We start from the raw sequence: 26331 nt of genomic DNA on the forward strand, positions 1-26331 counted from the left end.
TTATATATTATCTATCGATTTAATGTTAGATATTTATTAATAAAATGTGTTTAATTCATAATTGTTTTATTACCCCTGATACATCGTTTCACAATGGAGCGTTTTTTAAGCCAATGCGCTCACCTCTGATATGTACTAGCTATCCACTGAACTTATTCGAACCAATTCGACTTCAAGAAAATAGCGTAGCAATTGGTAAAAGGCCAACAACGCATTCGCGAACACATTCAGTGTTCATGTTCTATAAAAAAACACGTCAAAATAACCTTATCCATCAATGATCTGTAGCGACAATATAGTCTAAATCAGTCAGCAAATACTTTTGAATTTCAGCCACTGGATCCTCCGGCCAGTAAGTTGTTATACTGATCGGAAGTCAACCCAAAGGTTGGAGGAAGGCTTTTGTTCCTAAGCGGATAAAGCTCTACTGATTCCGTATCCCGCATATGATGGTGGCTTCTTGGAGTTTTAGTGGGTACATAGCCCTCTAGCATCAAGCAGTCGCGCCGCACTAGGGTGCGATGCATTTCCCCAAGTAAGAAAGGGGAACCAACTAAAGGATGCCTTATTCCGAATAATAGCAAATTATTTCCAGACTCACAATACTTGATTTAAATAATTAACGAATCATAAACTAAATCTCTGTTTAACTTATGATTGAGCGACAGTTGTTTTTTTAGTTTTAGTGGAAATAATGTCTATACTTTTTAAAACAAATTTTTGACGTTGCATTTTTTTCAAATAAGCTAAAAACATAATAACTTAACAGTTTAAGTTTGCATAATGCAATAATTAAACACAGGATTCGTGAAATTACCAATAACTTTAAATTAATATGTCAATTTCAGATTAATAAATCATTCGCAACGTTCATTAAATACTTGATATAGTTAAAAATACCAAAAAAGTTAAAATTATCCCAAATCTCTTCTATCACCTCTTAAGGAACACGTCAAATTACCAATAACTCTAACTGTATCTTGCCTGCTGTGATTTTTGTTCGTGTCGGATATCTGATAAAATATATGAAAACATGGAGATGCTACAAATGTTTTTAAGTAAATGCAAGACGACTTTGGTTTTGTTCCTTTTACACTCTTGGGTCATGGGGTTCATGTGAAGTGGCTCTATTTCAGAATTTAAGTTAGCACCTCGTAGATTGTACCGGTGACCAGAACTGATGTCTTCCTCGCTCACTAGATAAGTATTGCAATACATCAAGAAAATGTTGCCATGAAAAGAACATTGCCACGGAGGACAAATTTTTAAATTTTCTATTTATGATTTTTTATTATTATTACTTACAATAAGTATATTTATACTATGAGTCTAGTTTTAAAATGCAAGAGAATAAATAAAACATTGGAATATGGTAAAAAATCAACAGTATATTATATAAAAATATCTTACACTATTTACACATTTGTACATTATCGAGAACGCCTTCACAGAAGGCAATTACAGGCACTTTAATTACTACTTAAAATTAGGTTCGACTACATCCATGATGTGAATCAAATGTATAATTGTCAAGGCACACTTCAGAAAATTCAGTTACACTCTAGACACATGAAGGGGTCGTTTATAATACGGATGATGAGTTCTTAGTAATGGGGGGCTGCAGCAAGGTGCCTTACGTGGGGGGCATAGAGCTTTTTTCCATACCACGGCCGACTTCTTCGACCAAGCCCACGCTCCTGCTGCAATGCCACAAGAGAGCCATAAACACACAGAGACACCACTCGATCCCGCCGTTTCCTCTATATTGTCTGCTTCTAAAGCAGCAAAGAGCGCTAGCTTACTCTGTATTTCTCTATTTCGAGATTCAATGACTTTGACTCCGGTAGCAAAACCAGATAGTAATAAATAAAATAAGCCTCCAGCTGCCGCGCGTATCGCTAACCTTCCAACACGCTTGGCCCCTCTTGAATCTAACGCTCTCCGTACTCTCATGATACCTGGACAGGCCCCAACGGCTAAGGCAACAGACGTCACTAATAAAGCACCCCTTGGCACCCCGATGAGCGCTGCGGCTGCAGCATCAGAAATCCCGCACGTTCCAGTCAATTCATCAGCTGTTACCCTTCGCAGAGCTAAGGCCGCTGCCGTCCATGCGCCAGCCCAACCCCACGCAACTGCATGTAAGTAGGCTGCCGCGCGTTCCAATGCCTCTGTGGACCACTCACTGGCCGCTGTCAAGTACCAGGCAACACAGGCATTTGCGAACCAGGCATCAGCAGCTAACGTGAAGTAATACGTTAGTGAGAAGAATGCGACACACGTTGGTGACGCTAATCCGTCTACAGCTAGCGTAGATCCGGAACAGGAGACCAGCTTGGCTCCTAACCAGCTTCTTGCTACGTGAGCCAATGCGACGATAGCATGGCAAGCCGCCATCCACACAACAGGTCTCTCTGGGTAACGGAAACGTGATGGTTCAGCGCAGAAGGTTAATAAGGCGAATGCCGTGGAGAGCAGTGATAACCAAGCGATTGTGCTCATCGATATTTCTGCGGTGCGTTTATCGATTTCTGTGTATTGCGCGTGTTGACCGCAGGCGGGCCAACATTCTCCTGTAGGGGCTCTGGTATGTGCTGGAGGGCAGCCGTGTTCTCGAAGCTCGTGTTCGTGAAATGGCCATCGTGGAGGTGGTGGGGGTTCTTGTTCTAATTCACTAGCATTTGGTGGTCTCATACACAATCGTCTATCAGGTCTGAGAGGAAACGCGGAGCAGTCGAGCACGATGTTTGCAGGAAGAGTTTTTATCTGCTCCTTGCAGTCTTCGACGACCTTCTCGCAGACAGATCGACAGGCGCTGATTGAGCCCGACACGTCCTCAGAACAGAGTGGTGCGAATGCCGAGCAGAGAAGAAATCTCGCGTGGACTGAACATTCGCTTGATAGGATTCCCGTGAACAAGGCCATCTGTAACAAGAGAAAAGAACCTTAAGAATAATGTTACATTCCAACCTATGTTTATTATATAAAATAACGCCGACTTTTACGTGAATTATGTTAGACGCATTTTTATATTTATTTACACCTTTATTTCAATTGTATTTGTTAATAGTTACGCCCTCAATTTATAAGTTAGGTAGTGTTTGTGAAAGAAAAACTGATACAATTTCTCCAAATCCTGACTGAGAATTGTGTGCCTTTCTTCTTGGTAAAGATATATCGAAACGAGGTATATACGCTTATAATTTTAGTAAAAGATTGTGTATCGACAGCCACTGAACCGTTCTTTGTGGTACAACAGTTATAAAAAAATCTATATTATTAGTACTGTAACATGACCAATTATAGCTGACGCTATCGCGCATACCTTTGAGGCTATGTGAAAAACTAAACCTTTTAAGAAACCGTCACCGTTCAAATATCAAATGTTTATCCAAGCAAATAAATAATACAACTAAGTACCGGGAATCGGACAACTCAATGGATTACTTAAACAAATGCCGCAATATTGTTACGTGCATGTTAAAATATACCTTATATCTATTAAATAAGACTCATTTCTGTTCGGCAAGAATTGCGTTTATACAAATTTTGTAATGTCGATGAAAAACTAGCGTGCGACCATCAGAAGCGGAATTAATTAGTAGTTTCATATTAAGCATTATCTACTATTTAAGGCAATAGAAAGACGAAAGCTAATAAATGTTGCAAATAAAAGAAACTTCAGGGTAAAATACATGTTATAATTTACAACAATTGAGATCTTATCGTAGTGAAATCGGTGTAATAAGACACCATGAGTCGCTAGTTAAAGTAAGAAGGCTATATTAGAATAAAAAAAATGCAAAAATTCAAGTTTTATCTAAATCAAACTTCCTCTTCATCTAAAGTGCCGACATCGTAAACCTTTTCCGTGAGCAAACAGCCGATGTTTGTTCACAATTGTCGACTTAAAAGTTTCACAAAAAAACTTTAAGAATGCTTCACTAGGAGTGCAGCCTACCGTTCTGTAATGGGATTTCTGAGTTTGTTATTTCTCTTAATCCGGAACGAAAATCATGCTTTGAAACTTATACCAATTTTTTTGTGCAGCGGATGACAATTATATTTTTTGGTAGTGTATTTTTTCTTTGGTGTTTAAATGGTATTCGGTTTCAATATCCATTAAACGAAGAGTTTTCTTAGAAATAGTGCACCTGACCTATGCAAGACTTAATTCATATTACAAATACATATAGAAGTTACGGTACATAGTTGTTTTTAGTATGGGAAATTATTATAATATAATAAAAATTATATCGTGCTATTGAGTTAACTCAGTGAATTATAAACTGTTTATAAATTACATATTTCAAATAACTATTTATATATAACGATTATCTTCAAAATTACTTTAAAAAATAAACATTATATCTCCTATTCGGAAGCGTCAAGACGTGTTTCCCACATTGCGAGAAAAATGTTTAAGATAGAGAGATATGGAGACAAACCTTGGATTTTTTTTTGCATAAAATTTTAAGTATCTTTCTGTCTATGAATTGAAAAAAGTAAAGGAATAAGTGAGGCTTCAATATAAATTTATATCCTCTATTCAACAAGTACTACATAAAATACTTCCTAATTATTTGTCACTCACAAAAACCTCCTAATACAGCAACTAATTACCTCAAGATTCTCTGAAACGCTTCCGAAAAACAAAGGACAAAGAGTCCATTACTGTTTTTGTTTATGAGAAAAACGACGTTAAAATCTAATGAAAACAATTCACATGCAGCCTCTGCTTGGTTAATATGGCTTATAACCTTGGTTCTGAGGAAACTATAATTGGTTCGCGTAGCATCATACTATCAGAGAAAATGATTTTTTTTATTTTATATATTTATTAGGCAGAAGCCTCATCAGATGTTAAGCGATTCCGCCGTCTACATACACTCACATTAAGTGATCGCTAATTTCAGGGTTTTAAGGATTGGTCGAATTCATTCGGAAATACTTTTCTGATCAGCTACATGTCATAGTGCGCGGCCAAATCGCTCAGTTGTGGAACGAACGTCGTAATCTGCCTTGACTTCCGATGATGAAACTGTGCATTCATCCGAATTCAAATATAATAATTTCACTGGGAATCAACCCTGATACCTTCGATTTATGTAAGGCTTGTTTTCTATAAAACAATGTGGTCTGCATAACTTATCAGCTTCGAAATCGCTTTAAACTGTTTAACTGAAACTCAAAAAACATCCGACCTTGCCTTTGTGTTCAAACCAACTGGTTTTTTGAAGGTACGTCGCACTTAAGAATTCGCCAAATAAAGGTTGAGTATTACAATTAATTAAGGAGCTTTTTGTACGGTTTGATTTTAACTGCGCAATATAGGAAATTAAAAAGAAAACACACTTTTAAACGAAGAATTTTTAAAGTTTACAGACGTGTCGAATTGACTAATAAGGTAATTCGAAAATTTATTAAAATTATTTAGAATTTGAATTTCAGTTTTTCATTGTTTTGTTTCAAAAATATCCAAGTGATTTCTTCCTATGACATATTTAAGTTGCTTAAGTGATGTAAAAAGTTATGTATGTTTCATGTAGGGGGTATAAGTATTTTAATATTTAACATGGCACGAAAAACGTTGTTAGGTTTTGCTTCTGTATAGAAAATGTATAAAGCTTCTATGGTCCATTACATATATATTACTATTATATAACTCATAATTTATTGTCCAATAAACATAATATATAAACATAAATTGGTCTTCCAATACATAGAGAAAGAATTATTAAATTTATAACAGATTAATAAAAACATTGACAATTGACAATACACGAAAGCTTGTTTATAATGACAGTTATGCTTATGGCCGCCGAGCACAACAAAGGCGAAGGAACAACAAAAAATTAATTACTTTGATCTCAAAATAACTTCGGCATCGGTTTGATGTTGTCACGGGACAACGCACAGAATACATGTTTCATATGTTCCGTTTGGTTTTTACTTTGATTTAACAGATCTTTTGATTTAATTAAGCCTCTACTAATGACGTCTTTAAGTTTTCTTAATGTGTTTTATACTTAACTATATTAAGTAATCTTTGGGTTTTAGTGCGTCACTTAAAAATATATGTACAGTTCATTAACGGGAATTCATTGTAATGCATTTATTACTCGTACTTTTCGCTAACTCAGACTTTATTAGAAATATAAGTGTGCCGATTATCTAAATCTTTGGAAATAAGCCATGTTAGTGTAGTTTTATATTTAACTTTAATTTATTCTCTTTTAGGGGATATTAAGATATATATATACTGATAAATAAAGACTGTTCAATAGTGCAAAACTTTACTTGAAACTGACACAAAATACACACGTGTGTTAAGCACAATCGTGGGGAGCGGACTGTGTGCCGCATTAACATCAATGTGCATTATACATTATACATAATAAATTGCCGCATCAGCAGCGTACCTACAATATTCCTCCCCTTTTTAAAAATAAAAAAAAATGATACACAGACATGGATAGAGAATACAAATTAAAAAAAAACAATATTACATTTCATTACTCTGAATATTATTAAATACTAAGTTACACAAAACTCCAACAAAAGTATGACGTAGCATTCGGTATTTAGTATCCGTATACAATTACAACATAGGTACATCTGTGAACGATAATGATGAGTTTAATTCTCCATAAACACTGGGTGGTAAAGTATCATGAGAATGAAATGTGACACCTTATTATACATACATATAACTAATAACAACGGTTTACCTATAGAGCAACGTTAATACAATGGAATATACGAGACCATACATTCTGAATAAGTTCACACAATAATACTAGTAATACTTAATACAATTTAAGTACAGGATTCACTTTACACGTATGGAACAGATTCTGGTTGCTGCGAGGTTTTGCTAGCATGACTCAGTGCCACTGCTGAGATAAGTTCCTTCCGGGCCCATTTCCGTGCGCCTTTATGACACTTTTTGCATGCGAAAACAGTCGCTACCATCAGAATGATGACGAATAAGCATGCCATTACGATCCCATAGATCTCTAATTTTAGTTCCAACGAGCTTTGATTAGCGTTATTGGCGCCATTTTGAGCAATAACTATATCCTCTTGCTTATTATAAGACTGGCCCATATTGAGTTGATAAAATAAATTAAACAAATCACTGGCAGAAAAGTAAAAGTAAACTGTACAAAGTTTATATTGTAAATGAGTAAATTTGCCAAAAAGACTAAAATATATAGAAAAATATATATAAATCTGCTTACAATCTAACCTACATATTTATAATACAAAGAATTGGTCACAGTGTTACGCGATGCGATACTATGTTACATGCGTTGTGATATTTACAAGTTAGTAATAAGATAATGCGTTTGAAATTCGCATCGCTTAGCATTGTACTCGCTCCCAGTGGATGCAGTCCTGTTACATAAACCTTACAGGGCGTTTAATTACTCGACCGGAACGTGTAGTGCTGGGAATGTTTATAGATACCGTTGGTCCGGTAGTAGGTTCGATTTCTGCCTGGGGCATGTTTCTATCTGAAATGTCTGTACTAACGTTACCGTTTACAGGTTCGTCATAGTTTAGTATATATGCTGGTTTTAATCGGTCAATGGAAATGCTAGCTTTTCTACTGGGCAACTGAACGATGTAGACCTTTGACCTTCTCTCTAAAACGCGGTATGGTCCGTCGTAAGGAGGCTTGAGAGGCCTACGCACGGTGTCGTCCCTAACGAATACATAGTCAACCTTACTCAGGTCTGGGTGCACAAAACAAGTACGTGAGTTAGTATGTGGTCCTGGCACAGGTCTCAAAGATTGTATATGCTCTCGGATCTGTTCTACTAGGCTATAAGGTTCTAAAAAACCTACTTTAGTAGCGTCGTAGAAATCTCCGGGTAAACGTAAAGTGCGACCAAACGTTAATTCTGCTGCGGAAATGCCGTTATCACTACGACATGCTGCTCGTAGTCCTAACATAACCGTTGGTAATTCATCAACCCATGACTTGGCTGTTAAACGTGCCATAAGGGCGGCTTTTAAAGTTCTGTGCCAACGCTCTACCACCCCGTTAGCTTGTGGGTGGTACGATGTGGTGCGTATGCGATTTATGCCCAGTAACTTCATAAGTTCTTGGAATAGTGCACTTTCGAATTGGCGACCTTGATCGCTAGTGAGCCTTACCGGTGAACCATAGCGACAGATCCAATTAGTATATAAAATGTTCGCGACTGTCTCGGCGTTAATATCTCGTACGGGCAAAGCTTCAGGCCACCGTGTATACCGATCAATTATTGTTACGCAATACCTATACCCATCTGGCGATATCGGCAGAGGGCCAATTATATCTATATGAATATGCTCAAACCTATCAACTAACGGAAACTGATTTAAGTTTGAAGTAGTATGTCGATCAATTTTACATTTTTGGCAGTTTAGACACGTTCTAGACCATCTATTGCTGTCATTGTTGATTTCCGGCCAGAAAAACTTTTTTGTTAATAGTTTCCGGGTAGTGCGTATACCTGGATGACTTATATTGTGAATACTGTTAAATGCTTCCCGTCTGAATTCTGGGGGTATATATGGTCTTACATTTTTTGTGGAAAAATCGCAATAAACGGGCTTTTCACAATTGGGTAAGAAAATTTTCTTGAGAACAATACACGTGTTGTTGTTCGTGCTTGACATTATGTGTTTAATGTAGTCATCGTTTTCTTGAGCTTGTGCAATTTTTATGTAATCGAGTGTCGTAGGACAATAAATTGTGTCGACACGTGATAGTGAATCGGCTACTATGTTGCTATGCCCGCTAATATGACGAATGTCTGTAGTGAATTCACTAATGTATAATAAATGTCGAATTCTTCTAGGTGTTTCGTCAGACTCTTTACCTAATTTACTAAATGCAAATGTTAATGGTTTATGGTCAGTGTATACGGTGATTTGACGACCTTCAAACAGTTTTCGAAAATATTTTATAGACATGTAAATGGCCAATAGCTCACGATCGTAGGCAGAGTACTTTTGCTGAGCTGATGATATTTTTTTTGAAAAATATCCTAACGGCTCCCACGCACCATTGATCTCCTGCTGCAAAACTGCGCCTACGCAAGAGTCAGAAGCATCGGTCATTAGTGCAAGGGTCGTATCAGTCCGTGGGTGTGACAATGTAGCGGCCTGTTTAAGACCTGCCTTACATTGTTCGAAAGCGTTAGTTGCTTGCTCTGACCACTGAATTTTCGTTTTATCTTTTTTTTTAGAGCTACCGAGATATTGATTAAATAGGGACTGATACGACGCTGCGTTGGGCAAATGCGCACGGTAAAAGTTTATCATACCTGTAAAACGACGTAGCTGTTCAACCGTCTCGGGTTTCGGGTAGTCTATGATGGCCTTGACTTTATCTTCTGATGGCCGTATGCCTTCTGAAGTAACATCGAAACCTAGATATTCTAATTTAGTTTGCCCGAAAACGCACTTGGATAAATTAATCGTTATGCCATATTGGCTAAACCGTTGGAAGACGGTCTCTAGATGCTTTTCGTGTGCAGACTCATTATCGCTGACGATTAAGGTGTCATCAATATAGTTAAAAACAAAATCTAGCCCTTGTAGAACGGTGTCCATAAAACGTTGGAAGGTTTGCGCGGCGTTACGAAGCCCAAATGTCATTCGTGGAAACTCGAAAAGACCAAAAGGGGTAATAATGGCTGTCTTTTCTATGTCGTTAGGCGCGGTTTCTATAACATGGTAAGCTCTATTAATATCAATTTTGGAGAATATTTTCTTATCAGCTATGATGTATGTAAAGTCTTGTAATCGCGGAATGGGGTACCTATCGGGTTTTGTAATTGCATTAAGGCGGCGATAGTCCCCGCATGGCCTAATATCACCGTTCTTTTTTTGAACTACATGTAAAGGGCTTGCCCACGCGCTCTTAGAAGGACGACATATACCCAATTCTTGCATTTTTTGGAATTCAGCTTTTACTTGTTTATAACGTGCAGGTGGTAGAGGTCTGGCTCGTGCGAATACTGGAGGACCAGTAGTCTCTATGCAGTGTTGTACCGTACTTGGCGACGTTTCCAAAAATGACATAGGTTTAGTAACGCCTGGGAATTTGGATAGTAAACCGTGAAAAGGGTGATCAATGCTAACAGTTAGTACAGACGGTTCATCGACATTTACAATAGATGCTACAACATTTATATTTGTTACCGAATCGATGAGTTTGTGTGAGCTGACATCAACTAGAAGCTTATGGTGACTTAAAAAATCGGCACCTAAAATAGGTTGTTTTACGTCAGCAATAACAAAATCCCAGCGATACGGTCGGCGTAATTTAAAATTTAATATTAATGACTTTTGACCATATGTTTTTATTTCCGTACCGTTGGCAGCAAAAAGTTTATACTCACTGCACTCGCGAGTCTTGCACTTTCTTTTCACAGGTAACACTGAAATATTAGCACCAGTATCCACAAGGAAGGTAAGTCCACTATTAATATCCGTAATTTTAAGGCGGCGTCCTGGGAAGATGGTGCAGAGCTCCGCCACTGGCTGCACCTTACTTAGTTTCCCTGACGCGAGGCTTTCCATGAACAAGGTTCTACGCATTTCTTAGCCTTATCTTGAAAACGGTTATGATAAAAACAAAATCCATCTGAGTTCTCAGGGTGGCGATAACGAGACGAAGAACGGGGCCTATAATTATTATTGTTCCACCGACGTTGATACCTTGGACGACTTCTCTCCAGTTCCTCGACCTTGACGGTCAGTTTTGCAATCTCGGCCAATATGGTTGTGGTATCTTGATTCATCGTAGACTGCTGTGGTTGGGACATCTCGTTTATTTGATGTGTAGCGCGTGTGCTTTCGAACACGTTATCAGCGATAGTCGCAAGCTTTTCTAGGTCCCTGACCTCCGCAACTGTCAAAACTGCCTGAATCGTGTTAGGTAGATGCCCTTGCCACATCATCTTAAGGGTATCATCTGGGAATTTACCTTTAGCAAGCTCTTTCATGCGCCGCAGGAGCTGCGACGGTTTCTGGTCCCCTAGCTCCATTTCACTTACTAGTTTTTGTAGTTGCCGGTTCTGTGATTCTTCGTAAATTTGTAACAAACGTTCTTTAAGGGTAGCGAACTTATTAGTAGGTGGCGGGTCCATCAATATATCAGTTACTTGTTGAATAGCGTCTTTGCCTAATTTGGACACTGCCATATCGAACCTGGCCTCGTCCGACAGCTTTTGTGGCGCTAGCATAGATTCGAGTCGAAAGAACCAAACTCTGGCTTGATCCGTCCAAAAATCGGGAATTTTGGAGCTCAAGGTGATAGCAGCCAACTCTGATGCGGATGGAGTAGTCATTTTGAGTAGCACTGAGTCCGTAAAGTTCAAGGTTGCCTTAGTTCACTAGTTCACGGGGTCACCACTTTAGGGGATATTAAGATATATATATACTGATAAATAAAGACTGTTCAATAGTGCAAAACTTTACTTGAAACTGACACAAAATACACACGTGTGTTAAGCACAATCGTGGGGAGCGGACTGTGTGCCGCATTAACATCAATGTGCATTATACATTATACATAATAAATTGCCGCATCAGCAGCGTACCTACACTCTTAATGCACGTGAGAAAATATAAAATCGTCTATTATCTAATGCACCCTGATGACCCAGGAATACGAGTTAAACAATAAATTAAACTAATAATAATAAGACACGGGTCAATAATTCACACAATTTTTCGTCTACCATTTTTGCCGTGGTCTTAATATAACTTCCTCTGCAGAAACGGTCTCCAACCACTTTAGAAATTAAGAACCTTAGAAATTTTAAAATTGTAGTTTAAATACCGGAACTGAGAAAAACTAAAAACATATGACGTAAAGCGTTAACTCATGTTAATTAAAAACACGATTCCAAACTCGTAACATGCAATTGAACTTATCTCTGTATTCGCGTCAATTACGTCTCTTTGATCGCGCCGGCGCAGCGACTTTGAAGTCGCGTCTATCTTATCTATCTATTGAAAGGCCACCAACCCATTATCTATTTATATCTTATCAATTCAACGTTTTATTGATTCCTTAGAATATTTATGTCAAAGATACCTTAATGTAATATCCGTGTAACATAGTATTTGCAATTTAAGAACGATAGTGTAAGTATATTTATTTTACGTTTATTAATCTTAAACCAGACGGGACTTACAGTTGTCCTACTGAAAGTCTTGTGGGGTGTAGTGTGCAACCCAAGTGTACTCCAAGAACTGGGTTTCTTAGTACCTGTGGGATATGTGCGACGGCGAAGGCCTAGATTATTTGCGATACCAAGGGCAAGAACCAGTCTGTTGCACAGATCCCCGTTATTCAGGACGTTGCGCCAACTGAATGCTGTCACCGACACTATCGACATAATTGTATGGTAGAATTAATACAAGTATTAATAGAATAATTAAGGACACAGCACCCTTTCTCTGTAACTTCTGGTCTCGATATAGATCCGCGGTACCAAGGTTGCATCATCAGCACAACGGATATTGAGACAATAACATCGTTATTTCAAAAACGTCGGAATCAATATCGCTTTGGGAAGTTAAAGAATAATATCGCTGGGAACAGAACTAAAATATTAAAATAAATAAATCAGTGACGCTACAACCCATTTTAGGTCTGGGGCTCAAATTTCTGTATGTGCATGGTCATTAGTCAATGTAATGGGGAAACCCGTTCTCCATCACCGTTCGAGCGAATGTTAAATGCACACATAGAAAGCCCATTGGTGCACAGCAGCATATCTATGACCTCAGAGATGATAGTCGCACGCTTATGCTACTACTGATCAAAGTAATACTGGCCAACACTGATCTGATAATACTACTGGCGATACAAATTCGTACCTTGCCTCTTGTTTAAAAATCAAATTGAGAACTCGTTCTCTCTCACCATAGATTCGTTACGGCTAAAACAATAATCAAAGGCAAGCCAAACTGATTTATGTTATAAACACGTTTGCAGCCAGATTGTATACAATGATCTTAATTCGCAACGGGCCAGGAAATAAGATATTTTCGGCTTTATAATCGCTGAACGCTTTGATGTGGTTTTAATCCCACATTATTCATAATTACGATCTAAAATTTTGTAAATAATGTATTTTTGTACTATGTATGCTAAATAAAAGAAAATAATTGCTTAATTGAGGTATTGAACTCAAAGTTATGAAAATAATTTTAAAAAAATGACATAACAGTGTGGTCACAGTTTAGACTTTTAATTCTTTTAAGTATTGGGCAGGGAAATGGGCAATAGGCTCACCTGATTATAAGTGATACCACGGCTAAACACTTACATTGGCAGAAGGTTCGCAAGTGAGTTGTCGGCTTATTTAAGAATTGGTAGCTCTTGTCTTGACCCTAAGTCGAATTGGTTCGGAAATGTATCGGTTCCACATAGTCACATAGTGGCTTAGTAACTGCTTATTATCTTTGTATGGGTCTTTTCATGTGTATCCTATAGAACAGTTTCCTAAAAGCTTAAAAGATTTATAATAAGCCAAAAACCGCAAAAAGCAACCAAAATTTTGTAACCTCTATAAAAGGTTTTATTACGCTTGAATCAAAAAACTTTTTCAAACTATCTTGGCCTAACACAATAATTATAATGTATTGATAGCCCTACGTCGATGGAGTTAAAATAAAGTTACAACGCAGCTGTTCATTACGCGTTTGATTTACGCCGAGATACGAAGGATCAAGAACACTTGCTCCATAAACTTTTTCGATTGAAAGCTTCCACGAGTTAATCAACTTGACGTCGGCGTTTATCTAAACAAAAGCTTTGGATTTAGAAACTACAGAAAGAGGCTAAAGAACAACTAGCGATTCATATAAAATTGTTATATTATATCATGCTCGTACTCAAAAATGGCGATGGGCAGTGTCCTGCCTAGCGAGATACAAGGACATTAGAAACCACAACCTGGGAAGGACCTGCGGGAAAAAGAAAAAGAGGCCACCCAAAGACAGACGGATCGACGAGATAATTCAAGCAGCTGGTAAAGACTGGAGAAGAAAAGCATGGAGTGAACTAGGGGCCCTAGGGGTCCTACAATGTGTTCCAATAACTTAGTTTTAGAGTAATAAGATAAAATGTTAGGGTGTTGGAAATAAATGGGCTTTATATATATATATAATAATGGGCATATGCTTCAGATGTTTCAGTCTTCATAAAACAAAGGATTCAAAGGATCCATTGCATTTAACGGGTTTACATGCTGCAGGTATTGACAACTTTATGACAGGCCTATAATAGGGCTAAAGAAGTCATGTGGTAACAGATCTCTTTAGGTAAATCATAATCTACAGACATTTTTGACATTGTCTACGGTTTTGTCAGCCTGTATATCCTGTATAAAACTCTATTCATAAGGATTTACTTACGTAGGCCTACGCCCTATACTTGATTAGACATTTATAAACGTTGTAAAGATGTATTCTCGTGAATGTAAAGCATGTTCCTGTTAATTAGACTTTTATGAGCATCGCGTAGAGCGATTTATTGCGTCGGTTTTATGGTAGGGCTTGGGTACAAAGATAAGGTAGAGACGACGTAACTTTAATAGGAATGAAGAACTGAAAATTGGCGAGGATAATCAAGAGATGCTATTCTAGCTAAAAGAACTGCACAGCAATGGGTGAAAGGTGATAAAACTGTCCAGAACACGTATAAAACAGAAAAATAATGAAGACATTTCAAAGTTGCCAACGTGACAAATGTTTTAGCCACCCGTGATTTAATACATAACTAATGCGACGACATTTTTCGCCTTTATATATTACAGATCAACTGGCGACCCTCCCCGGCTTCGCACGGATTCAATGCTGATGAAAAGCACGTTTGCGTTTCCATTAAAGCGGTAAAAATGTAATTGTGTACGAAATCAGATTAGAAAACTCAAAAATAACATTATATCTCCACTATTTAATGTAACACCAAATATGGTGGTTACATATAAACCTTCCTCGTCATGATCTTCACTCTATCTATTAAATCCGCATCAAAATCCGTTGTGTAGTTTTAAAGACTTAAGCATACGTAGGCATATAGGTACAGAGAAAGCGACTTTGTTTTATACAATGTAGTGATGTAGCCTGGCCATATTGCTAGTCATACAGAAAAGATAGACCGCCGAAGCTGAAAGTCCCCCTCCAGGAAAAAGAAACGTGGGAAGATCACAAAAGCGACGGGGTGACGATATAGGTTTCTGGGGAGAAATGGATGGAGGAAGCTAAGAACAGATCCAACTGGAAGTATAAGGAAGCCTTTATCCAAGGAGACCATACTCTAGACATCGGAAATAACAATGACCAACATAGATTATGAATATAATAAAACAAAACTAACAGTATTAAATTGAAGTTTTTTTTCTTATAGAACTGGGGGCAAACGGGCAGGAGGCTCACCTGATGTTAAGTGATACCTCCGCCCATGGACACTCTCAATGCCAGAGGGCTCGCGAGTGCGTTGCCGGCCTTTTAAGAATTGGTACGTTTTTTTCTTATTTAGAAGTGCCTTTATTATTGTATTAAATACAATTGAAGATATAGTAATGAAAGATCATCAATCTTTGAAGATGTGCAATTAGGAGCAATATAATTATCACAGAGCTGTAATCAAGGTATATTAAACGCATTATAATCACAGCCGTATCGTATCCAATCGCTTCCTACAATCTTGACCTAAGAAAAGCCTATACAACGACCGATGACTATCATATATGGGACTTGTATATACAGAACTTTAAACCTTATTACAAGGGGCCAAAGTTGATATTAACAGTGTATGAGTTGTTGATCAGATTGGTCACGAGTCCGCTTGTGATTATCAATTGGTTGCGGTCTGTCGAACCTGGGGTTTCTTTGTACTGCCGAAGCTTGGGCCATTTTGCTTTACCGTTTCTGTTAGCGTCTTAAAATGGTTAAATTCAAACACATTTGTCGAAATAAATGTGTTAGACCCGAGAATTTTTGTTCAACTGATGGACAACACTCTCAATGTCAGAGGTCGAGTGCGTTATCGGCCTTTTAATTTTTTGTTTTCATTTATGTATAATTTGCATTTATACAGGCCTACTAACAGTATAGGCGACTTCTACCAACAATACTGAAAGTTTTTTCTATGTGAGGAAAATAGGTTATCTCGCTATGCTTCCGATATGTAGGATCCCATGACTTTACGAGTAATAAAAAGTAATTCGGTAGTAAAACTATGGGATGTCAACATATCCGTTATCAGTTGATAACATGGCGCCGTCTCCCGGTCCTGTTTAATTGTCCCTGTTTAATTTTAGTGTTCTCATGTCGTAAACATTAAGTAACAGTGAGTGATGAACTCAAACATGAGTTATTGACTTTAGAGTAAAAAGAAAATTCATTCGTGGATATAATGTTTTTCATCCCACGCATAGTAGCTTTTCTTCTGAAGCACTTTAAATACAGAACAGTTACTGAAGTTAACAGTTATATATATTTTTAACACACAAATATATCACATACATCAATAACTTAATGTTGTTAGTAAGTTTGTCTTCTTTATCGATCGGATTGGAAGCTAAGCGGGAAGATGCATACGCTTCTCAATCACTCTATTGAAGGTTAAAATTCTTGTTGCAAACAGATGTCGGAGGATAATACTATGTACATTATAGTGTATGAATAAGAGATTCATGTTAGCGCAATGGAGCGGTAAGATTATGCTTCGTCGATTCCTTCACCCTCGAGCGATTTGCTTATTCAAGCATATGTACTGGAGTTGATATGTCTAAGCTATCGTCGTTACAGGTTATATGCTATTTATATGGGTATAATTCAAATTAACACAGTTGAAATGATAGGTTGCACCAGAGTATTAACTATTATTTATTAATTTAGTTAGTTAGTGTCATATTAATTGAATGTACCTAGGCCCTATCCGAGCACGAATTGGTGTGTCAGTGTCTCGGCCTGGATTGCGCAATGGAGAGCTGAAACACTGAGGCGCGCCGGCCCACTGTAACAATTAGCTGTAAAACATAAAATTAATTTTTTGAAATGGATTACCAGGATGGTGATGTAAATAGCGTGTAAATTTCAAAATCATATTCTATATAAATTCTTGTCATAAAATTGATATAGAAGTTTTTAGTTCAAATTTTAAGTTTGCCCCCTGTTTTATAAAAAAAAATGAATTCAAAGTGTTGAAAATTGGCTACGTTTGGATTTTTTTTGCTATCGAGCGAAGTTATTTAAATCGTGTATCGATATTTCATAATGGATACATAAACTACTCAACTCCACCATATATTTTTTAATTTGCCCTACTTTAAGAAACGATGACAAAAAAAGAAAGAAACAACTTCTTTTTAGGAGTTTGGCGATCGGATAGGTCCTTAAAATTAATTTTCTGTAACGATAGAACAGCATGACAGTCTAACCTGAACCAGAACCTAATTTAAATTAGATTTTGGGTCGTTCCCTGACCCTAATTACTGTGACCCCAGAGGAAGACCCCAGGGGAAGCGTCAGCATTAAATACAGGGACGAAACTTTTGTAAATTTGTTTTAATACCCTATTTATCAAAGTTTTATTGTTATTACTATACATATTTAACGTGAACCTTGAGCAAGTCTTATTACATTAGTAACAATGTTTTTATTTTATTCATTTTCATACGATTAGTGTGATAAGGACAAACATAACATAATAAATGTAATAGTGAATTCATGTAATATGTTTAAGTGGTTCATAAATCAGTGATTTCTAACGAGGTCTCGTTACTTTCACTTCAATAATTAAACTTAATCAAGATTGGAAGAAATGAAAGTTCAGTTGTAAATGTTAAGTCACGATTTTTTTTGTCTACGCCAAAATCATTGACGAACATCTTATGTTGATTTTTTTTAGACCATACCGCCTAGTCTTTCGTAGAATTTTTTCATTAAGCATCTTATGTTGATTTGAAATTGTATACAATATCTTACTAATCTTTATATCTAAATTTATAGATTAACATTTAATTTACTCTGTGATTTTTGTATTTTAATTAATCTCAGAATGTAACCATAACATTTATTTATACAATTTGGGGTATATTTAAAAATATGTGTATGAGAAATGATTTTTATTTATTTTTAAATGAACAGATTATTACTAACATTTTTATGCGGACTAAGTTAAAATTTATTTCGTCACACTAAATAAGAAATAGCAAACAGTTGTTACAATTTAAACTCCTATAATTGTAAATATGTGTCTTGTTCGATCCCGGTTGTGCACCAATGGATTTTCATTCTATATGCCCATTTAACGTAACGTTTGACGAATTAAATCTTCATCCTTGGCATTAATTTGCTCCAGTTCAAACAATTTGTATGACTTTAAACTTAGCGAAAGTTTCATGCCAATTGTTCTTGCCCGTTGACGTTCATAAATGTACTTGTTTATCTAAATGAAGTCAGTTATTTTGTCTTTAATAGATTTAAAGAACTCCAGCATCTATATATACCGAGCTTATAATTGAATATATTGCCATATAAAATCCCATTAAAACGTCCGCGCTGTCAAATCGTAGGTCCGCTTTGGGATGCAATTGCTTTTGCGGACAATCCGAGTGAACATTCATGCGTGCGCTGTTCGCCGACCATTTGCGGCATAATTGACAAGGTAAGTTGGTGAAATATTCTTTAAAGAAAAAACTTTAAGTACTTTTTATAAAAGTAAGGAGTTAAATATTTTGAAGCAAAAGGTAACGCTGTATAATAAAAATAGTTAAGAAGAAAAGGGCGACACGTGACCGAGATTCTACTAAGACTACTACTCATAACACGAATCTCGACGCCCGTAGTGCCACAACAGCTGCCCTCTGAAGTATTTTCGAACCAATTCGACTTAGGGTCCTTCAAGAAAAGACCATACCATTTCTTAAAAGGCCGCCAACGCACTTGCGAGCGCGAATGGGCGACGGTATTACTTAACATCGGATGAGCCCATGTCGCTTTCTATTACATAAAAACCACGATTACGATATAACTCTTGTGCTTTAACTTCTGTAAACAGCTGTTAAGACTATCACCTGCTGGGAAGACATGATATAGTACAGACTTATATTTTATACAGAATTAGACAGATATACAGACAGGGCCATAATCCCTGATGTTATCGCCTATCCAGGAGATGCCTATTTATCTGCTGCTTAAATGAACCCCTATTATACTAGGGAAGATGCAAGGTGGCAGGGAGTTCCAATCCTTTGTGGTAACAAGAAACGACGAACCATATTGTGTACGGCACCTGGAGATGTCAATAATAAAGGGGGGAACACCAGCGTGCCTATAAATCAACGCTTTTTGAAAGTATATATCAGTCTGTATAGTTTATTTTCAAATGTTTATTTAAAAACTCAAACTGACACTGCCATAATTCTAGTTTAAGTAAGATGTTTAATATAATATACAAACATTTTTTAATGTACCGGCGTCCCTTTCTTGTATAATTATTTAATTTATATACCAAAAATGCGTGACGAACGCAAGGAATTTGTAAACTAAAATATATCTTTTATCGTGCGAATTTATATCATAACTGTCAAATGGGATTTTATTAGTTTCGCTTTTTATTCAAAAGATTCCTTGAAGAGATTTGTAACGGTCCTCATTGCAAAGGACAGAGTATAGATAGAATATCTCTGTATGAATGTCTATGGAAAGAACTGTCTATGGATTATTGTCGAGATCGAAGCGTGTCGGATTGGGATGCATCGAGCTGTATCTTTTTAATTGGGCTGCATTCCGATGCCTCCCACCGAGAAAAGTTGTGGTTGTACATGGCTTAGTATTTATTATTGCTCCTTTGTACATTTTGGTAATAATAAAATAAAATTATGTAACGTTTTGAGGTACAAAATTATATATTAACGTTATATTTAATGCGTTTGTTTACGCGTTGTAGTTGTAGTTGTATATGTAAAAATACAATTGATTCACGTGAATGAACTAAACGAGATACAAATCATAAATGTCACAATACAGAAATGTGTAAATCCTCACGTTATAAGGGAATACCAGTGTTATGCGAGATACTTAAATCGCGTAATATGAAAATGTTCCATAAGAGGCCTTTATGTATTTTTATATTAATTTAAAAATTGAAGCGACAGATACAAAACGTGCTAGACCTCTGATGTTTTATTCGATACTTAGTTATCCGAATTAAATAGTACCAGGTGTGTCGACAGCTTATTTATTTATGGCTTACGTATAAGCCTTATGTAATGAGCATAGATGAATTTATTTATAATGACTGGTGTTTAATATATTGCGATTGCTCTTTAGAAAGTAACGGTCATAGGCAAAATTATTACTGGCAGTGGAGTATACAGATAATAATCAAAATGGAGTTACTCTTTCGGCACAGACTATATATGACAACGAAATTACTTACAACAAACCTTTTTGTAATGTGATGTGATAATAGATTTTTGAGATTTAGATCAAAACATTAGATTGAATTTTGACTTACGGAAGACTTAGCGCTAAGTATACTTACTAATTAATCTTGTGTTACTTTGATTCGATTACTAAACGATTGTTTCCATTTGGAACGCGCGGAAACAATAAAAATAGGTACATACTTTGCAAGACAACCTCCTTTCTTGGACGTTTTTATAATAAATAAGTTATCATCGAAGTTCCGGTCCCCAAATTAAACCGTCGAATTAAAATCACGATCCGTAATTAATTTCAATCAACAATGATTTATCCTTGAGGGCTGCGCAAAAAATCTTTACCTTAAGACGGGGTCGACGCACGCGCAGGCTTTGATCGCGCCGCGCCATTTACAACCTATCGGCTTTAATCAAGTATTTTACGTTTATCATTCTTAGGCAGGTGTTAAGGATAGAGGGATTAATATAATTATTTATTAATGTGATTATTGCTATAACCTCCGTATATATAAGATAGTTTTTTGGAAAAATAGAGATATTCCGCAGCAGTTTGGTCTAGTTGCTTCAGCGTGCGATTCTTGTCTGAGGTCGTAGATCCCCGACTGTGCACCAATGGACTAAAAAATCAATTGAACGATGAAGTTAAACATCGTAAGGAAACCGCCTTGTCTTTGACAAGAAAAGTCACAGAAATCTGGCCCACATCCTTTTTAAGATTTAATTAGTAATCGACCATCGTTGTTTTTATTCGTTTTTTAATGTATGCAGAGCGTATTAACCATGAATTACAAACTATAAAATGTTTTATGGCAATAATTAATCCAATTCACGGTACAAAACCGGTTAAAGAAAACTTAGCACTTTTTTCAAAGGTTTTGTGCGGCCTCCTACCTGCCGTAATTAGGGAGGGCAATTTGTTCCCGTCCCCGTTTTTGTGGCGCCGCCGTTACCTTGAAGCCTGCGGTGTCGATTTGGATTTGATGGTAGATATTAGATTTTGATTTATAACGAATAGAAAAATTCGGAATCATTCTGAGAAAACTTTCTTCAAAAGTTTAGCTGTATAACTAAAAGCTCTGGTTTTGAAAGCTTTGGTTATATATATACCATGTATGTTATCTTGATGTGCCACAGTGCGTCTGTGGTCTTCGAACAAGGTGTAAAAATCTGAGTCCATGATTCGACCGGAGAAATAATATTGGCCTAAAAAATTCAATGGACAACACGCGGCATTCTCCATGCCTCATGCGTTTGATATTGGTTGAGTTTTTTTTACTATAGACAAAATTTATTAATAACTTTCTTTTGTGATGGTAACACCGGGCTTTGTGAAATTATCCTCGCATACCTGCGCTAATGATAGGGTGCTTTTACACTGAAATAACACCTCGTACAAAAAATGAGTAATTTAGGCCAAAGAAGCCGCTTCAGGAAACAAGTTATCAAATATATGTTATCTGTATTTTGTTTAATTACGCAACGAATTGTTTTTTTTTATTTAAATTATCGTCTGTGGCAATTTTTGATTGACGATATTATTAATAACTTGTATAGGTAATTATTTCTATAGGTATGAAGTCTATGGCATCGTGCAGCGATCGGTATATCATAGACTCCAAAATTGACGAAGTAAGAGGTTGCAGAAATCTGTGGCCGAAAATTTTAGTGCTACTTAATATCGATTCTTTCTAAAGTTTTCATAGCATGTCTTGTGTCTATTCTTATATATAAATTTATATGAAATACACAAATGTAATAAATTTATAGGTGAATGAACTAACATGGGATGGGATTCGTGAATGGGCCGGCCCCATAAAGCAAGATAGAGGTCAGATAATGTTCTTAAAACTGAATTCGACCCAACCCGGAAATCTTAAGGCTTATTATTTCCTTAACAATAGATGTTTCTTGTTTGTAAGATAAAAATAGGATTATGGAAAAAACGTGTCGATGCTAGATAAGCGTTTTTGCAAGACATGTTAAAATTCGACATAGCTGTATTTCGACAACTTTATTATAACCTGTGAAAATTGATCAGTGTCAATTGTCAAAAGTTCGTTGACCTCAGACTTGATAAATTTCAAAACAATACTTTTCAGCCGAGCACAGAGCAAGTAACATTATAATTTTAAGACAGATGTAATGTTGTGTATAAAATAAAGTTTTTCTCTGTTTTGTAATGTTTTCGTTTCATTTTTTTCTATAATTATTGTACTCATCGGGCACCCTTTCACTAAAAATTAACAAAACGTCTTGGCCCCGTGTACTTGTTAATAAAAACGTCCCTTTGAAGCCGCCGATAACGATAAATATCGCCACTTACGAGAAGATAACACTTATAAATAAAAATAAATTGCTGATCTTTAGGTAAAGAGACCGCTATCGTACTGATATGGCGCGTGAAATATTAAACTACACGTTATTGAAGAATCAGATACACTTTTAAAAAAAATATGTTTATATCACGTAATATAATAGATAAATACGCGGGAAAATTCGTCCGATTAAAAAGATTAATTATTAATATTTCGTTTTTTTTTCACTGTTTACATATTATGTTCTATTTGCATTGCTTTGTTGCATTATCTATTTTTTGTTACAGGTTGCCTGGAACAGATCGCTTGAATTCAATTAGGCCAATTGCGTTCATTTCTATTATTGAGTCTTGAAGGAGTTTATTGTCAAGTAGTCACGCTACTCATATAACGCATTTTCTTATTACGCGATTCTTAGTATTCCCCCACATAACGCGTGAATTTCATACTTTATATTATTGTAAAGTTTGCAATGATTTGTACGCACATATTTGGCTCATAACAATTACATACATTTTAAAGTGAAAAGAATCATTTGTACACAATAATATTGGCAAATACAAGTGGGTCATACAACGCGTTTCCTATTACGCGGAACCAATCTACCGTGTTGTAGCTGGAATTGCTGTACTTTAGAAGCTCAGGTTTAAAAAATCTCATGTCATTAAAAATTATTTTTTTATAATTCTGTTACGTATATATAATTTGAAATTTGAATGTGTAGAATAAGTGTAAAAACGTTGTGTTATATGCAATTTTAAGACTTTCTCTGTTAATTCTAATATACATCAGTATTAAATACATATATGTGTGTGTATATAGTGACTATTGACCTTTGAGAAAAACCTTCACACTAAGCCCTTTCACGTCGTAACAGTTCCTATAATCCTTATTAGGTTCGGCCGTTAGAATACAAGTCTCCACAAGTACTCAATTATTCATGTTTTTTTAATAACTTTTAATTGGAAGAATGCGTTACATCCCCTGTATTTATTATCTTAATAAATGTCAAATATACAGTACATCTCTAATAAAGAGTAAATCGACACGTTATTTGCATCACAGATTAAAAATAAACTCATTCGAATATATATTTTATCTATCTGAAATCTATTGAGCCAAGCAATCACAGTCCTGGCTGAAAAATACCTTTTAAATGACGAACGATGAAATACGAGCTCATGGTCGGATATTTTACTTCCTCCTATTAAATAAACTCTTTTCTAAATAGTGTAACAAACAGATTCTTGCCAGAACCTACTTTCCAAGCTGGCTACTAATTTAAAAAAAAAATCATTGCCGCTGTAACCATTTCTGAGATTTAGACTGTATCATCATCATTTGTCTTATAGGCAAGTAGGTGATCTGCCTCCTGTGCGTGACGAAAATAAAATTGGCTATCAAAAAGAGTGCGGAGGGTTTATTGCCAGTTCATCTTTTCCGTTCTACAAAGATGATTTGAGAACGGACAGTAAATTTAAAATTATTTTTGACATTGATTTTGACACACGTCGTCAATTATTTGAGTCTAAAACCGCTTTCCTTACGATATTTTCCTATATAGGTCCCTTAATGCACTTCGAACCTACGACCTCAGAGATGAATCGCACACTGAAGCCACAAGGCCAACACTCCTGGTGAGACGGTTCAAAAATGCTTTCAAAGTTCTTTGTAATTCGTACGTACATTTCTGCAAACCGGTCTTGATAACGTACGCTTTGATCTGCCGAGATAAACGATAAATCTTTATATCGTTACACGTTTTAATTGAATCGCTTTAAGCCTTTGATGTTTTAATGTTATTAAAATACGAATTCAAATCATTTTAAGTAAATGCTTAGGGAGCGTTCTACGTTAAGAATTTTGGGGGGGAGGGGGTTGGGGTTAAATTTACGATGCAGGGCGGGGATTGAGTTTTACGTTATTGTTAATATTATTTTCGACTTTCCGATACTGTATACCACATAAATGGCAAGTTTAAGGTTTAATGAGTCACTGGGTGGACTGTGAAACGTTTTACTAATGGGTACATAAAAACGTTAAGATGCGTTACATTGGGGGGAGGCAAGAATCTCCAAAAATTGCGTACTTAAACGCTCCCTTAGTTACGATCAAGAATGGAAATCTGTTGGAAACTGCTAAGGTCCAGTTTCTGGTTAACCTTTACTGACACATATTTTAAAACGTAACTGTTTCGCAGTTGATAAGAAATGTATTGTATGAATAGGAATTGGATATATCCAAGGGCTGATAAATAAACCCTATCGTACGAAAGAGGCGAGAATTTATGTTACGTATTGTAAAGAGAATTAGAAGTCCCGATTCCCGGCAACCCTAATTTCTGTTTACGTATACCATATCAGTTTTACAAGCAATAAAATTCATTTATCTTTGTTCATCTCTCACCCCTTGAAAGCTATAAACAAAATTTACTGACCCTAATTTATTCTAACGAATAATATATACTTTACGAACTATTGCAGTATATTCTCTATTATATTATATCATAATGGTAAATGAAAGGTATACGTAATGTTATGTACAAAAAAATAGTTAATTCATAGAAGTTATTTTAAAAATATATGTATATGCAATACACTGATAACAGTGTGTATTCCTAGGACGTCAAAATTCCTTACCGCTTCCTCTGCCTCCTTTTGATCCCTATGTCCCATAAGGTTAGGCATAGCTGTCCAGTTATACCGCAGATCCTGGCATTGTGACAGCTTGATTCTCTCACATTTCCCACCATCGGCATCCTCCTGATCGGCAGCAACCAACCAGGATAAGAGTAAAACACAGAAAATCCGCGCCATCATAACACAAAAATGAAACTTAATAAAATATTGTTTTGATTCATATTCATTCAGCTCAGTCACAAAAACACTTATCACACGTAAAAGTTTGTAACAATCGAAAACACGTCCTATCTCGACAAGTGTTCGGAGTGGACTGATTCAAATTTCGAACGCGGCTTCGTCAAAGGAAAACCGAAACCGGTTGGCTGGGCAAGTCAGCCGCTTCACAATTAGTTCTCAACTTGCATAACGTTCGATCAAAACTACCCGTAATCTAAACGTTAGTCAGTTAATTTAGGCGATTCGTCGCATTCGGGAAATGATTCCACCAGCACCTTTTTAGGCCTATGCCTCAGACTTCTGAATCGGTATTATCAATAGTGGGAGATCAGCGTCCTGTGCACACGCCGCCGTTTAGGTCTAAGGCAAGTTTTCCTGAAGTTTTCCTTTACCGTTCGAGCGAATGCACACAGTCATTGGTGCACAGCCGGGGATCGAAAGACCACAGGGACAGGAGTAGCACACTGAAAGCAATACTACTCGGCCAACGTATTGTTTACGTACGTAACGTTTATCATATATATTTATAGCATACACCTCCCATTTATGCAAGAATCATTCAGTCCATCAGACTGCTATTTTATCTTTATGCCATATGATGGAGAATACACAATTAGGCCCCTTCATTACATCACTTCAATAACACCTTTACAACACAAAAGACGTTGTCAAAAAGGTTTT

The 26331-nt window shown here is 36.4% G+C and overlaps 1 protein-coding gene across 1 annotated transcript; it reads right to left on the bottom strand.

Annotated features, from left to right (window-relative positions):
• Positions 1-1368: 1368 nt before the first annotated feature.
• On the bottom strand, positions 1369-25732 carry LOC111001303 (frizzled-10). The gene is made up of 2 exons (XM_022271158.2): positions 25432-25732; positions 1369-2925 (listed from the first exon to the last, which is right to left on the bottom strand). The coding sequence occupies exons 1-2, from the start codon at positions 25609-25611 to the stop codon at positions 1555-1557; spliced, it is 1551 nt and encodes a 516-aa protein (XP_022126850.1). The 5' UTR covers positions 25612-25732; the 3' UTR covers positions 1369-1554.
• Positions 25733-26331: the final 599 nt, after the last annotated feature.

This window comes from Pieris rapae, chromosome 21 (genome assembly GCF_905147795.1).
Source record: "Pieris rapae chromosome 21, ilPieRapa1.1, whole genome shotgun sequence".
NCBI classification, from domain to species: Eukaryota; Metazoa; Arthropoda; class Insecta; order Lepidoptera; family Pieridae; genus Pieris; species Pieris rapae.

What these genes read in the sequence shown, in the direction of transcription:
- LOC111001303 (XM_022271158.2), bottom strand. Translation starts at nt 25,611, where the DNA reads ATGATGGCGCGGATTTTCTGTGTTTTACTCTTATCCTGGTTGGTTGCT. An exon ending in AAAAGGAGGCAGAGGAAGCG is followed by an intron (nt 2,926 to 25,431) that starts GTAAGGAATTTT and finishes CTCTTGTTACAG; the next exon opens with ATGGCCTTGTTCACGGGAAT.